This window comes from Scardinius erythrophthalmus (assembly GCF_964197995.2).
Source record: "Scardinius erythrophthalmus genome assembly, chromosome: 25".
Lineage (NCBI taxonomy): Eukaryota > Metazoa > Chordata > Actinopteri > Cypriniformes > Leuciscidae > Scardinius > Scardinius erythrophthalmus.
This window is the reverse complement of record NC_138245.1, coordinates 22,268,240-22,281,666: the sequence shown is the minus strand read 5'-3', so window position 1 is coordinate 22,281,666 and position 13,427 is coordinate 22,268,240. Positions and strand designations below refer to the sequence as shown.

The window sequence follows — 13,427 nt, the reverse complement described above, 5'->3', positions numbered from 1 at the left end:
ACCCATACTCATTACCTCAGACTGTGTAAACAGGGCATAGCAGCGGTTAATGAGAGCCTGTAAAACGGTGGCGATGGGGTGTCTAAATGAAGACATCTGAGTTGCTTTTGTAGCTCTCAGGCAGACACCTTGCATGACGCCAGTGAGCTCTGGACGTTTAATTGCTGAGTCATAGACACCTCCTGGAATAACTCATGACATCATTGGAGGGTGGAGTATGGGAGGGACATGTGTACGAATGGCATACCGGAAAGCTCAGAGCGGTGGGTGTAGTTTTTTGGCTTTTAGATTAGAAAAACAGTGGAACAAATGGTTGCAAATCATTCACCTCATCTGAAAGAATATCCACGTCATGGGCATCCAGCTCAACTGCCACTCGCAACGCCAAGGTCATGGGTTCGACTCCCTGGGAACACACATACTGAACTGTCAGTATAAACAGATTATATCTGCTTTTGCACTGCAAAACAAACACGCCAACAAAGAGACTGAAAGCAGAGATGATGAATAATACAGCACATTTGTCCCACCGCTCAGCTCTTGCTTTCAACATTAATCTTTTACGGTTGTGGCGAGGATTTCAAACAATAAACCAGCAGGTGTTTGAAGATGTCATGCTGATGGAAAAAAGTCATATAAATCTTATGAAATGCTAACAGATATAGTATACAATAAACATGAGGTCTTCGGTAATTGCATTGTTAGACTTGATTTATTTTCCCTGTTCTTACATGAAAATGGTATTAAATAAAAAGGGCCAGGTACAAAAGAACACAACAAACCCAACATTTGGCACATTTGTTAGATGTTAACAAGCACTAGAATTTATGTATAAATGTACTGTATATATTACCCAAGTGCTGAAGTATTTCTATACATGAAACACAGGTTTAAATAGACATGATATGATTAATCAGTTGAATAAGAGTAGTCATTTCATATTAAAAAAAATCATTCAAAACAAAGGAATGTTTCATAAAGTGGCAAAAATCACAAGTGCATTATGTCTATAGTGTTCACACAGAAAAATCACTATTATGCAATGTTATTAACCAAACCATTTAGATCCAAGAGCATGAAATACTCATCATTAAGCCAAGACATTTGTTCAAGCAGGACCACAGTGGTCCTTTTCATGTACGGATCCATTAAACTGCTGGCTAGACCTAAAGGGTTCACATCTTTCAAGTGTCCTCAATACACATCCTTTTGACGGCTTTCATTAAAAAGAAAAAGAAAGGGACGAAAAGAGCCCTACTATACTCATTAGTGTCCATTACCAAGATCCCTCCAGCACCCGAGTGCAATATCAGACTCATAACCTCAACCCAAGACCTAAAAATAATTAATAACTTTTAAATTTTGCCATTCGCAAAAGAACCTCACCAAATTGGAGCTCTCTTCTCTTATCTTTTATAACCTGCTACTTAAAGTCTCAAACCGGGATACATGGAACGGGAGATATCAATGTAAACAAATACAAATCATAAAATAAATAACAATCATATTATTTCAGTAGATTTGAACAAGTACATGTTCATTTACATGTTAACGGTTCTATGTATTGTTTCTGTCCAAGAAGCGCCATCAAATATTCTGCGCCTATCTGCCATTAGCCACACTAAAATATAGTCCCACCCCAAAATCATGCCATTGGTTGATGCAAGTTAGCTATGTATGGGATGCTCAAACAAACAGAGCAATGTTTTTATATTATTCTGTGCTCTAAGAGCAATTTAGTGCAGAAAGGTCTGGAGGGCCACTAAAACCAGTACATTTTTATTAGTCACCACATGAACAGGGATGGTGGAGATAGTTTCTATGAGTCATGAAAATGACCCCTGCAACCTGAGTATAAGTGCCTTACACAAAGTTCCTGACTCATAGCTCGCTCCTTACAAAGACAGCCCTCTGAATATCAACCTTGAGCTTGAAATAAAACTAAATAAAAGTGATAGTTAGTTTAAACATTTTTTTAAAGTCTATCATCATTTACTAACCTGTTGTTTCAAACTTGTTTGATTTTTTCTGCAAAACTTTTTTCTATACAATGAAAGTGGATAGTGACCAGAAAAAATAATTTTATTTCAATGCTTTGCGTTTGCTCACAAAAGTTTGTGTTTCCGCTAGAAACTTCGAGTTAACTTGAAAAACTGTTTGCGCTTCCCTGAAAAAAGTGAGCGAACACAAAGTGTCTCAAGGGGAACACAAAAGTTTCATGAGTGAACACAAAAGCATAGAAATATAATTATTTTTACCATATCATATTTTTTTCCATCACCAGGAAAATCACCACGCTCCTACTTGTGTCCCACAAGAAAAAAAGTCAAACAGATTTGGAAAGACATAAGGGTAAATAAATTATGTCAGAATCATTTCTGGGTGAACCATATCTTCAAATAAATTCAAAGCTTAATATGCCAATAAAGTGACAAATCCAATGGTAAATCTGTCTGGAGTAATAAACTCTTTTTCAAAATGTCTAAAAATAAAAATCACAGAATAAATATTAAAAAATTACTAATAATCTTGATTTCACACTAGAATTTAAAATCTGAACAAAGAAAAGAAAAAAAACTGCCATCATCTCCTATTTTTTCTCTAGATGACAGGAACCATTTTGTTCAATTGAATCAGACAAGATCACGGCTTTAGAACTGTCACTGGCAACCAACTGCAGTGTCTCTCAGACTTTCCAATGAAGAGTTTCATTTCCTAATAGAGAGAGCCCTGGCCTTAGCTTGAAGACATTTCAAAAGCCTGCCAGGTGTAATATGATAGAAAGCACTCAGACTGACAGTGGTCCACCTGCTGATGCACACAAATGAGAATTCCTGCGTGCTGCTAAAACGAAAGGGTCACAAAAGCACGTCTCTAAGAGCAACTTCCATTTAATGTCACAGAATAATTTAAGGCGTTATAGCAGAGTAGGTTGACACAATGAGGAATCTTTAATGAATCCAAAATTGATTCATAATGCTATAATTTAAATTGGAATAAATCTAATCTAGTGTTGGAGAGAGCTGCCACAAATCGCTCAATAAAATCATACGGTAAATTTTTATTGTGTATCTCAAACTGGGGATTTCTAGAGGAACGTATGAATATACAATATCCCTTAGATAGTTTTTATTTGATTTTTTTGAATCTGATAAGCAATCAAGTCCCTTCCAATCTGTGGGCATTAAAAAGATTTAAAGGAATAGTTCACCCAACAATGAAAACCCTGTCATTCCAAACTTTCTCTCTTCAGTGAAACACAAAATGAGAAACGTGCATTTCCGTATTATGAAATTGAGTGGATTTGTACTGAGGGCGAGCAAATGATGACTTTACAATTCTTTGAGTAAACTATTCCTCTAAGAATGTAATGTGCAAACAAGCATTGCATAAAACACCCTTCGAAATGACGAGAAAATGGAAAACATTTCAAATTTCATTATAAACTATCACAAAAAAACAACATCATACACGAGTTAAATAGTTCAAAACGTTGTACTACGAAAACTATCCTGAGTCAATCTCGGTCCAAACCACCAAACCACCCCTGTCCAGAATATTATATATTAGTTGAGAATTTTTGCATTAGGTAAATTAACAGTGTGTTTGACACACTTGACAACGTCCAAGATCAGGAGAGCTTAAATGGCAGACAACGCGGATTTGGTCATCATTAACGGCATCTGTGAGGGTCCCGCACCCTCAACAGCCTCTTCACCAATCAAACCCTGCCTGTGCAGATTCAGAATGGAGTCCGCGATGATGCGGGCGGTCTTCTTCTGGTAGCCTCCTGATGTCACCATAAGGATGGGTATTCCTCGTCGCCGGGCTGCCCTGAAGATGATCTCATCTCTCTTTACGATACCCTGAAAGAGGGGGGAAATATTTTGCCAAAGAGTTTAATATGTTCTCATGTGTAATCAGTCATTTTAGCAAATTATCAATTTGAAATGAATTAAAAATGAAAAGAACATTTATTATGCGAGGAGAATTTGAATTGGTCCAATCAGCTAAGCTAATATTTTATCTCTCTCTTCAGAGTTACGTATAATAAGGTTGACAGGCCTATTTTCTACTTGTAAATTAGTTTGAAGAAGTTCAGAGTTGCAACAAACCCTGCTAGTGGAGCGGCTAAGTGCTTATGTTTGGCAGAATCGTTCAGTTTATGATACAAGCGTGAAAATTGGCATGAGCAGTCTCCATGGGTCACTTGACAAAAAAATTGTCCGAGCCACTTGAAATTTCAAGATGGCGGCCATTTTTCAAGATAGCCGACACCTTAGTGGAGCAGTTAAGTGATATAGTGGTTTATTTGGTGATACAAGCATGAAAATTGGCATGAGCAGTCTCTGTGGGTCACTTGACAATAAGCCACCCACAGCTACTTGAAATTTCAAGATGGCGGCCATTTTTCAAGATGGCCACCACCTTAGTGGAGCAATTAGGCTGATGGCAATTTTCATGCTTGTATCACCAACTAAATGATTTCTTAAGCCTAATTGCTCCACTAAGGTGGTGGCCATCTTGAAAAATAGCCGCCATCTTGAAATTTCAAGTGGCTCGGACAATTTTCTTGTCAAGTGACCCATGGAGACTGCTCATGCCAATTTTCACGCTTGTATCATAAACTGAACGATTATATCACTTAGCCACTCCACTATGCCCAGACAGATGGATTTTTATACTGTTGAGGTTTTTTTTAAGCAAAAAAAAAAAAAAACAATAATGACGTTTTAGTTTACAACAAGAATGAAATATACAAAAAATTATTTGCCAATAGTGTAAGAAAAAAATTAGTGTATTAATATAAATTCCTTGAAAACAAGTCTTCGTAACACAACAATAAGGTTCCATTCGTTAACATTACATTAGTTAAAGTCCAACTGAAATCAAAATTGACCCTATTTACTTTGTTAGCGCATATTACTAGTCTTGTGGTGAAAAATTAATCCGTGCAAGTTAATACACAGAAAAAAATAGTTTGCCGTCGTAATCTTTAATCAAAGTCTGAAAAGTTACTTCCGGTCTGGAATGGCTGATGATGTAGGTTTGACGGCTTGGTTTGGGAAACGCTTAACCACTCCCCTCAAACCGTTAGTCTGCTATGAGTGAGAGGTAGAGAGGAGGAGCGCTAAAGTAAAACCCTGCCCTCTGTTCAATACTCCTTTTAACTGGGAAATACGTCACAACACTGGAGAAAAGTCGTTTGCAACTTCCGGTTCACGCGGACTTTAGCATGACCTAACAGTGAAAAATATCTATTATTTCAACATTTACTAATACATTATTCAAATCAAAAGTTGTATCTGTTAATATTACTTAATGGACCTGAACTCACAATGAACAGTCGTATTTTTATTAGTAATTTTATAAATTAATGTTAAAAAAGACGAATAAATACAATAACAATTGTTTTGCTTGTTGTTAGTAAATGTTAGTAAATGCATTATAATGTACTAATGGGACCGGTTCATATTGTAAAGTGTTACCCAAGTCTTAATACCTTATACAGTCTTTTGCTTTATATATGATTGGATAATTTTATTGGAAAAAATTGGAACAGCTTTGATAAAAAAATAATAAAATAAAATAGAGTAAAAAAAAAAGTTCACAAACATATAATAAAGAAAATTAAATATTGTGCAAGTGCAGTCCAAAAAGTACAGAAATGTCCTAATATCATCTGATTTATTAGATATGTCACAATGGCACAGGGTCACAATATCAAACACTGTCACCATTAATGCACTATATGATATATTATTTTAATAAAAGTCTTTCCTCAAATCTTCTCAAAATGAAGACATCCTTCAGTGCTACGGCATGTTCATACTGTAAAGCAAGCCTGAATAATTGATACAGGAGTTTATTGACCAGGCTAGAAAACCCTGCCGAAGAAGTGCGTCTTTTAAAGCAGTGCATCTAAGATCTGATATGGAGGACTGAAAGGAAGAATGAAGGACAGCTGTACCTGTGGGGATATAGCCAGACCTCCGAGAGCGTCTCCATCAAGGATGTCCGTGCCTGCGTTATATATGATAATGTCAGGCCTTACTTCATTCAGCGCTCCTTCTGAATGGAGCTCCACCTTCTGTAGATACTCCATGTCTTCTGTGCCCCAGTCGAGCTCCACTTTTCGTTTAATCGCCCCTGAAGTCAGAAAACGAAGACTAAATTAGGTTTTCATCACCTTAACAGCAGATAAAGACAAAGGGAGGTAGAGGGTGAGCGAGTAGATAACGGCAATTCAGAGAAGTTACACTTAAATGATGGACAAAGTAACTTATTAAAAGGGTTAGTTCACCCAAAAGCGCTAATTCTGTCATGTGTGGTTCCAAAACATTCTTCAAAAAATGTCTAAGCTGCTCTTTTTGATACAATGAAAGTAAAAAGGGACCAGGAGCTCCCTTAATGAGCGAAAATATATTTCCCATAAATGAATGATCAATATATTAAATGGTTTAACTGTCCATTTGAAAATATACAGAATAATATATTGTGTTAATATATTACAATATATTGAATAATACATAAGGAATTGCCACTTTTCATATAATGAAAAATATGTGACAATATATTTACTAATATATCATAATGTATGTAATTTTATATTCAGTAATACACTTCATAATATATAGATGTACATGTGATCAGATATGGTACTGCATGTGTAATATATTGCAGATATATTTACTCATGCAAAATAAACACACACATATAGAGAAGTATATACTTTGTAATATATTACTTATGTTTATTAATTATTTACATTAAACATTTTTCATATTTTCAAGCTAGTTATCATAAGCACCTGCATGCACTAAAGTACTTAACCAAGAGACTATCACTGCTGAGGAGGGCACAGCCATTACTTTTAATTAGAGCAATTATAGTCTTATTGTTCTCTGGCCAATCGTCAACCTAACCACAGGCTCTACTCTTCAGCACAATGGTGACCCCAAAAACTCAGACATACCAGAAAAACTTTTAAATTCCAAAATAATACAACATTAAACACTAACAGATCTCCCCCCTATATTAATATTGTGCAAAACACATTAAATAACACTTAATTTTAACATTTGCTCTTCTTTCAGAAGTCAGTCAGAAGCAAAGCATGCTGGGAACTACTGTAGAAATCTGTCGTAACTCATTCCGTAAATGTGCGTATATATACATATATGTGTGTGTGTGAACATACATTCACATTTATATAGGAACATGTATTTGCAATATATGCACACAATAAAGGATAAAACTTTGTGAATATTACATGTAATGCTATTTTTGTAAACAACATTTATAAACACTTTATATTCATTAATATATAGCCATACATGGTCAATGCATATCTTGCAGTATATTGAAAAATTTAAGCACTAGTTTCCCACATCTGGAAATGTATTATGTAATACATCGCATTATATTTTGCAGTATAGTCCCATATATTTTTGTTCCGTAAGGGCTGTCAAGGTCCAAAAAGAAAAAAAAAGAAAACACACACCATTAAAACATCATAAAAGTAGACCAAATGAGCTATATTCCAAGTCTTCTGAAGTCATATAGCTTTAGCTAATTGCTTGATATTCATGGAAACCATTTACTTTACCTGTAAGCAAAAGAACAGGCTGGACAGTATGCACTAAATATTTACTGTTTCACAAAAGAAATTGTAACAAATTATTTAAAATATACAGGTATAAGGGTAAGTAAATGATGACAGACTTTTCATTATGGGGCAAACAAGTCCTTTAAGTTAGCCCATTTTCTGAAAAAAAAATAAAATAAAAATTCCCTAAAACCTGTAGGGAAAAGCCACTAAGGATTTTTCTTGCTTCATCACCAAAATGGTTGTGTGTGTAACTGAAAAGTAATAACTATTTCCTTAGGTAAAAACTAACGTAAGGTGTTCTTTCATTGATTTAAGCCTGTTTTAAAGGCAAATAGAGCACAATACTTTGCTTTCTCTGAGGCTTTTAAGACTAATTAGTCTCATGTGCCTTTACAGGCAGATGAGAGGACCACGGATACACAAAGTCAGAAAACGGAGGTACATTCTCTTTTGAACATACTGAGAAATCACAGAGGAAAAATGGCTTAGAAAGAAACTAATGGAAATTTGAAGGAAAACGAGGCCAAGAGAAACTTATCATGGGAAGCCAGGACATGCCTTCAATAGAGCGAGGGAAAGTTTAAGTCAGAACATTATGTTTATAAAACCTTATGTTTAGCTGGTTACGGTATGTAAATGCTTTAATGAAATCATCTCAGGTTTGACAAGTTGTCGCACAGTGTGCATTGGAGCTTAACAGAACAGCAATGTTTCTGTCACTCCTAGTCAAATGTTTGACAGAGCGAGTTAGAACAGCGCAAATAACGGATGCGTTAATTGACGAAGATTTTAATGTGACCATATCGGTGCCAGTCGAAGCGTGTTCCTTCAAACCACTGTGCGCTGTGTCTTTGATATCCAACATATCAATCAAAACATTTACCGAAGGAAATATCAGTGCAAGTGAGGCAGAGAAAGACGACGAATCACAATTCAGTATGCAAATATGACAATGAAATGATCAATTATCAGAATATGAATGGTGAATACGGTCTCATTCAAAGACAGAAAGATGGATTTCAAATCTTAGGATACATTTTGTAACATTAATAAAGTATATAGTAATCCATTTGCATTTGATATTTTCCATTAAAAATAATCATTTTTACTGTAGGGTAAGAGTCAGTTTGGCATGTAGATGTGAGGAAACATTTTTATTATGAACAAGAAAAACAAATACATATTGCAAACTGCACTGACATCCCTTTTAATTTGCCATGCCAGTATAAATAAGAGGGTTAAAGTAACAAGAGAAATGTGGATGATGAAGAGAACATTCAACCATAAGGCAGTGAGTGAACAGCTCACAGTACCATGAGGGTTGCAGGACACTGCCCCCTGTAGGAGAGCAAAAGTACTTTACCTTCTTCCCAGATTTCTTTTCATTTGTCTCCATCTCAGTATCCCATTATTGTTGAGTGTGTGTGAATATCTATAGATATGCAAATAAAGAGCATGTCCAGGCTAAATCAGACAGAAAGCCATGATCTAAAGCGCTTCATCTTCTCGTATCACTGTGGGACAGTGTATCTTTACATAATCAGGATCACTTCAAATGCCCATTTACACACTCAAATGCACTTTAACTCACTCTTTGCATATCCATCTCCTGGATAGATGTGACGATTATAGACATCCATTATGTAAACGCGTCTGTCATCCAGGAAATCCCGCTCGTGGCCATTTCCCTGCAATATGCATCAAAGAGCAGATATAAGTTTGGATTACATTGATTCCTGCTGTTTGCACTAACAACTACAACTAAGACTATTAATGATCAAAGACTAACACCACTGCTGGTTTCTAAGTACAGTGTATTAAAATAAAGATTTGGTCTAGTGGTTTTTAAATCAATCTCTGATCTAGGAAATAATCCGTAATTTATGCATTTTCTGCACTGATTTTGGTAGAAAATCTGAAGAATTATACATTCCAAAAAAAAAAAAAATATATATATATATATATATATAAACTAAAATTAAAATGAAAACTAATATATATATATATATATATATATATATATATATATATATATATATATATATATATATATATATATATATAATAAAAGCTAATCCAATTTATTAAAAATAATAGTAATACATACATAATAATAAAATAATATTAATCTTATATAATAATAATAATAATAATAATAAATTATAATAATATATTAAAATAATAGTGTATCAATAACACTGAATAATGTCCTGTCACTTTGACTAATCAGTAAAAAAAAATATATATAGGCCTATACAGTACCAGTCAAAAGTTTGGAAACATTACTATTTTTAATGTTTTTGAAAGAAGTCTCTTATGCTCATCAAGCCTGCAGTAAAAAAAAAAAAAAAAAAAAAAAACGTAATATTATGAAATATTATTACAATTTAAAATAATGGTTCTCTTTTTTAATATATTTTAAAATGTAATTTATTTTTGTGATGCAAAGCTGAATTTTCATCAGCAAGTACTCCAGTCTTTGGTGTCTTATAATCCTTCAGAAATCATTCTAATATGATGATTTGATACTCAGTTATTATCAATGATGGAAACAGTTGTGCTGTTTAATATATTTTTTTGGAATACTTTTTTCAGGATTCATTGATGAGTAAAACGTTAACAGCATTTATTCATAAAAACAGCATTTATTTAAAATAAAAACATTTCTAACAATATAAATCGTTACCATCACCTTTTATCAATTTAACGCATCCTTGTTGAATTAAAGTACTAATTTCTTAAAAAAAAAAAAAGTTATTGTTCCCAAACTTTTGAACGGTAGTGTATATTGTTACAAAAGATTTCTATTCTAAATAAATACAGTTCTTTTTAACTTTTTATTCATCAAATAATCCTGAAAAAAGTATCTCAGGTTATAAAAAAAATATTAAGCAGCACAACTGTTTCCAACATTGATCATAAATCAGCATATTAGAATGATTTCTGAAGGATCATAAGACACCAAAGACTGGAGTACTTGCTGATGAAAATTCAGCTTTGCATCACAAAAATAAATTACATTTTAAAGTATATTAAAAAAGAGAACCATTATTTTAAATTGTAATAATATGTCATAATATTGTTTTTTTTTTAACTGCAGGCTTGATGAGCATAAGAGACTTCTTTCAAAAGCAATAAAAATAGTAATGTTTCCAAACTTTTGACTGGTACTGTATATATATATATATATATATATATATATATATATATATATATATATATATATATATATATATATATATATATATATATATATATATAAATAAAAATACACTAATCAAAAATGCACAATCCAATAGCACCAAAATAGTTTTAGACAAAGGAAATGAATAATTCTTGAAAAATATACATCCATAGCCTAATAAAAAAGGCAGTTTTATTGTACATGAAGCAGGTTGTCTCATGGGGCGGAATTAGAAGAATCTGAAGAATTATCCATTCCAATATGGTCAAATTTGTTGAAATGAGCTAGGCAGGACATAATAATAATAATAATAATAATAATAATAAGGCAGTAAAAGGTATATTTTCACTACAAAGCTCTTCAGGTAAAATTAATTTACTTAATTTTGCTTTAAGTAAATGCATATTTTTTACTGTATCTGATGAAAACAACACAAAATTAAATACACTTTATTTTACAGTGTCCGTTATATATGTTACATGTACTTACCATAGTAATAACAGTAAATTATGCATAATTACATGCAACTAACCCTCAAACAAATCATAATCCTACCCTAACCCTATAGTAAGTACATGTAGTTGCTTAATATTACTCAGTACTTAAATATATAATTACACTGTAACAATGACATCTTAAAATATAGTGTAACCCAATACAATTATGTTTACAGTATATTCCAGTGTATTTTACTCTGCCCAAAAATTCCTGTCCTATCTATGGTCTCAATCAACAAAAGTTAAAAAAATATATACATAGAAAAAATATCTATTGTACAATTATTATATTTTACAGCACAATTCACCCATTTTGTGTGAACTCTCAAAAAATCTCCAAACTGCTTGTCAAGAATACTATAATGCAGTCTATTACATGTGTCCAGTGTGAGCACAACTGCTTTTGTTTTTGTCAGCAAGAGATGCGGAGATGAGCTTTTCCTCAGATGCTAAGTGTTGAGCTCTGTGTTCTGAAGTCAAAACATTTCCATCCCACTTCATTCCATCCTCCTCATCTGTCATGTATAGTGTCTGGCTATTGTCACTTTTAATTTGAACTGCTGCAAGGCCCGCAACTCATGTGTACGACTACAGCCTCTTATTCCAAAACAGCCCTGTCTCTCTGCTCAGACCGTTAGCCAATTACGAGACTATGAACCAGGCGTTAGGGACACATTCACATTCTCCTGTCTGCACCATCTGCGCACTCAAGCAGCAAAACCTTGCTGCTGGCAAAAAGATATCCATGTAGCAATTTTGAGTTTGGTCCTCTGAAATCTAAGAGGCAGCTTACATTAATAATATATACAGGAGTGATTACTCAACATGCAGCAGTTCCACTGATAGTCATGAGTAGAGGTGAACTCTTATAGAATAGTAATATTATCTAATGCGTCAACACTATCATAAGAGCAGAGGATGGAAGATACAGTATTTCTGCATCAGAGACCAAGTCCGCAATCAGCTCGGAACTGGAACGCCTAAAGGCTTGTTTGCTAATACAAGCACATGCTGGAACTGTCAGATGGACCATTTCATTGTTTCCATGTAGATTTTCCCTCTTTAGTTTGCTATAGGCGGTCAAAGAGCATGCTGTTTGAATTATGTGATAACATTAAATTATCATAAACTCTAAAGTCAGAGAGATGCTAACAGATGCTGAGATTATTATCAAATAAATGATTAGAAATGTCATTTTGGCAACTAACTGATATAAAACAATCTTAAGTTAAAGAACTAAACTTACTCAGACTAAAACTGAAAAATAAATTAAAGCTAATGCCCACTAGCCACTGTGGCTAATGGCTTTCCAAAGTTACTAGCCACTTAGCATTTTCACTGGCCACAATTTTGACATCAATACCATGGGGAAAAACTGCTATATAGATATTTTTAATATTATCTCATAATTTAGCAACAGGTACCAGTATATTAGGCTGCTGTCACTTAAAGACCTGATGCAATGACCCATTATACCGTTACACATGCGTTTTCTTTCTCAACTGTTTATGTTCACTTAAAACATAACTGACTGTGTTTACGTGAATACTCGCCAAGGCTGGCATTTTGACATTATTTTATGTGTATTTGACTGTTTAAGCGCAATAAGCAACAAAACCTAACTCAATTAGTACTAGGGGTTGCACGACTACTGATTTCTGCTAGTCGATTTCTTATCAAAACAATACTCGAGTTACTCGACTACTCGTCGTTCATGCTACTGTAAATGAAATAGCTAGATCTTATCAATAAACATTTATTAATTCATAGCCTAATGCAACAATTACATAAGTAAACTCTCAAAACATTATAATTATGACATTTCATTTTTAAGTCTAAAGCCAAATAAATAGCCGTTCTTGCCTTTCATTTCAGACGTCTGCTTCTAGGGGCCGTCACATATCGCGTCTTTTCCGCGCTCAAGGTCGTTATTTCAAATGTAGGCGCGCGGCGAGCGCGCTCATAGTTAAAGAAACATGGTGCGCTAGTTTTTCCAGGCGGGTTTTTCCTTCTCATCTCCAGAAATATATCTAGTAGTAAAGCTAATGCAAGGGCTAGAAATAAATGAATCCTTTGCTGAATGATAACTTCCTCGTCGTCATCATGGAGAGCGCAGTTTGGTTGCATAGCGACG

The 13,427-nt window shown here is 34.0% G+C and overlaps 1 protein-coding gene across 3 annotated transcripts in view; it reads right to left on the bottom strand.

The window, feature by feature from the left end:
- Positions 1–691: 691 nt before the first annotated feature.
- Positions 692–13,427, bottom strand: part of hdac11 (histone deacetylase 11) — a 29,905-nt gene continuing 17,169 nt past the window's right edge. For 2 of the 3 annotated variants that reach the window (XM_081358169.1, XM_081358171.1), the window contains exons 9-11: positions 9,204–9,300; positions 5,972–6,150; positions 698–3,866 (exon numbers count right to left, since the gene is read on the bottom strand). In XM_081358169.1, the coding sequence (XP_081214295.1) occupies positions 3,642–3,866; positions 5,972–6,150; positions 9,204–9,300 (501 nt within the window). In that variant the 3' untranslated portion in view covers positions 698–3,641. Of the gene's footprint in view, positions 3,867–5,971; positions 6,151–9,203; positions 9,301–13,427 lie in introns of all 3 variants that reach the window. The other variant, XM_081358170.1, reaches the window with a different exon arrangement.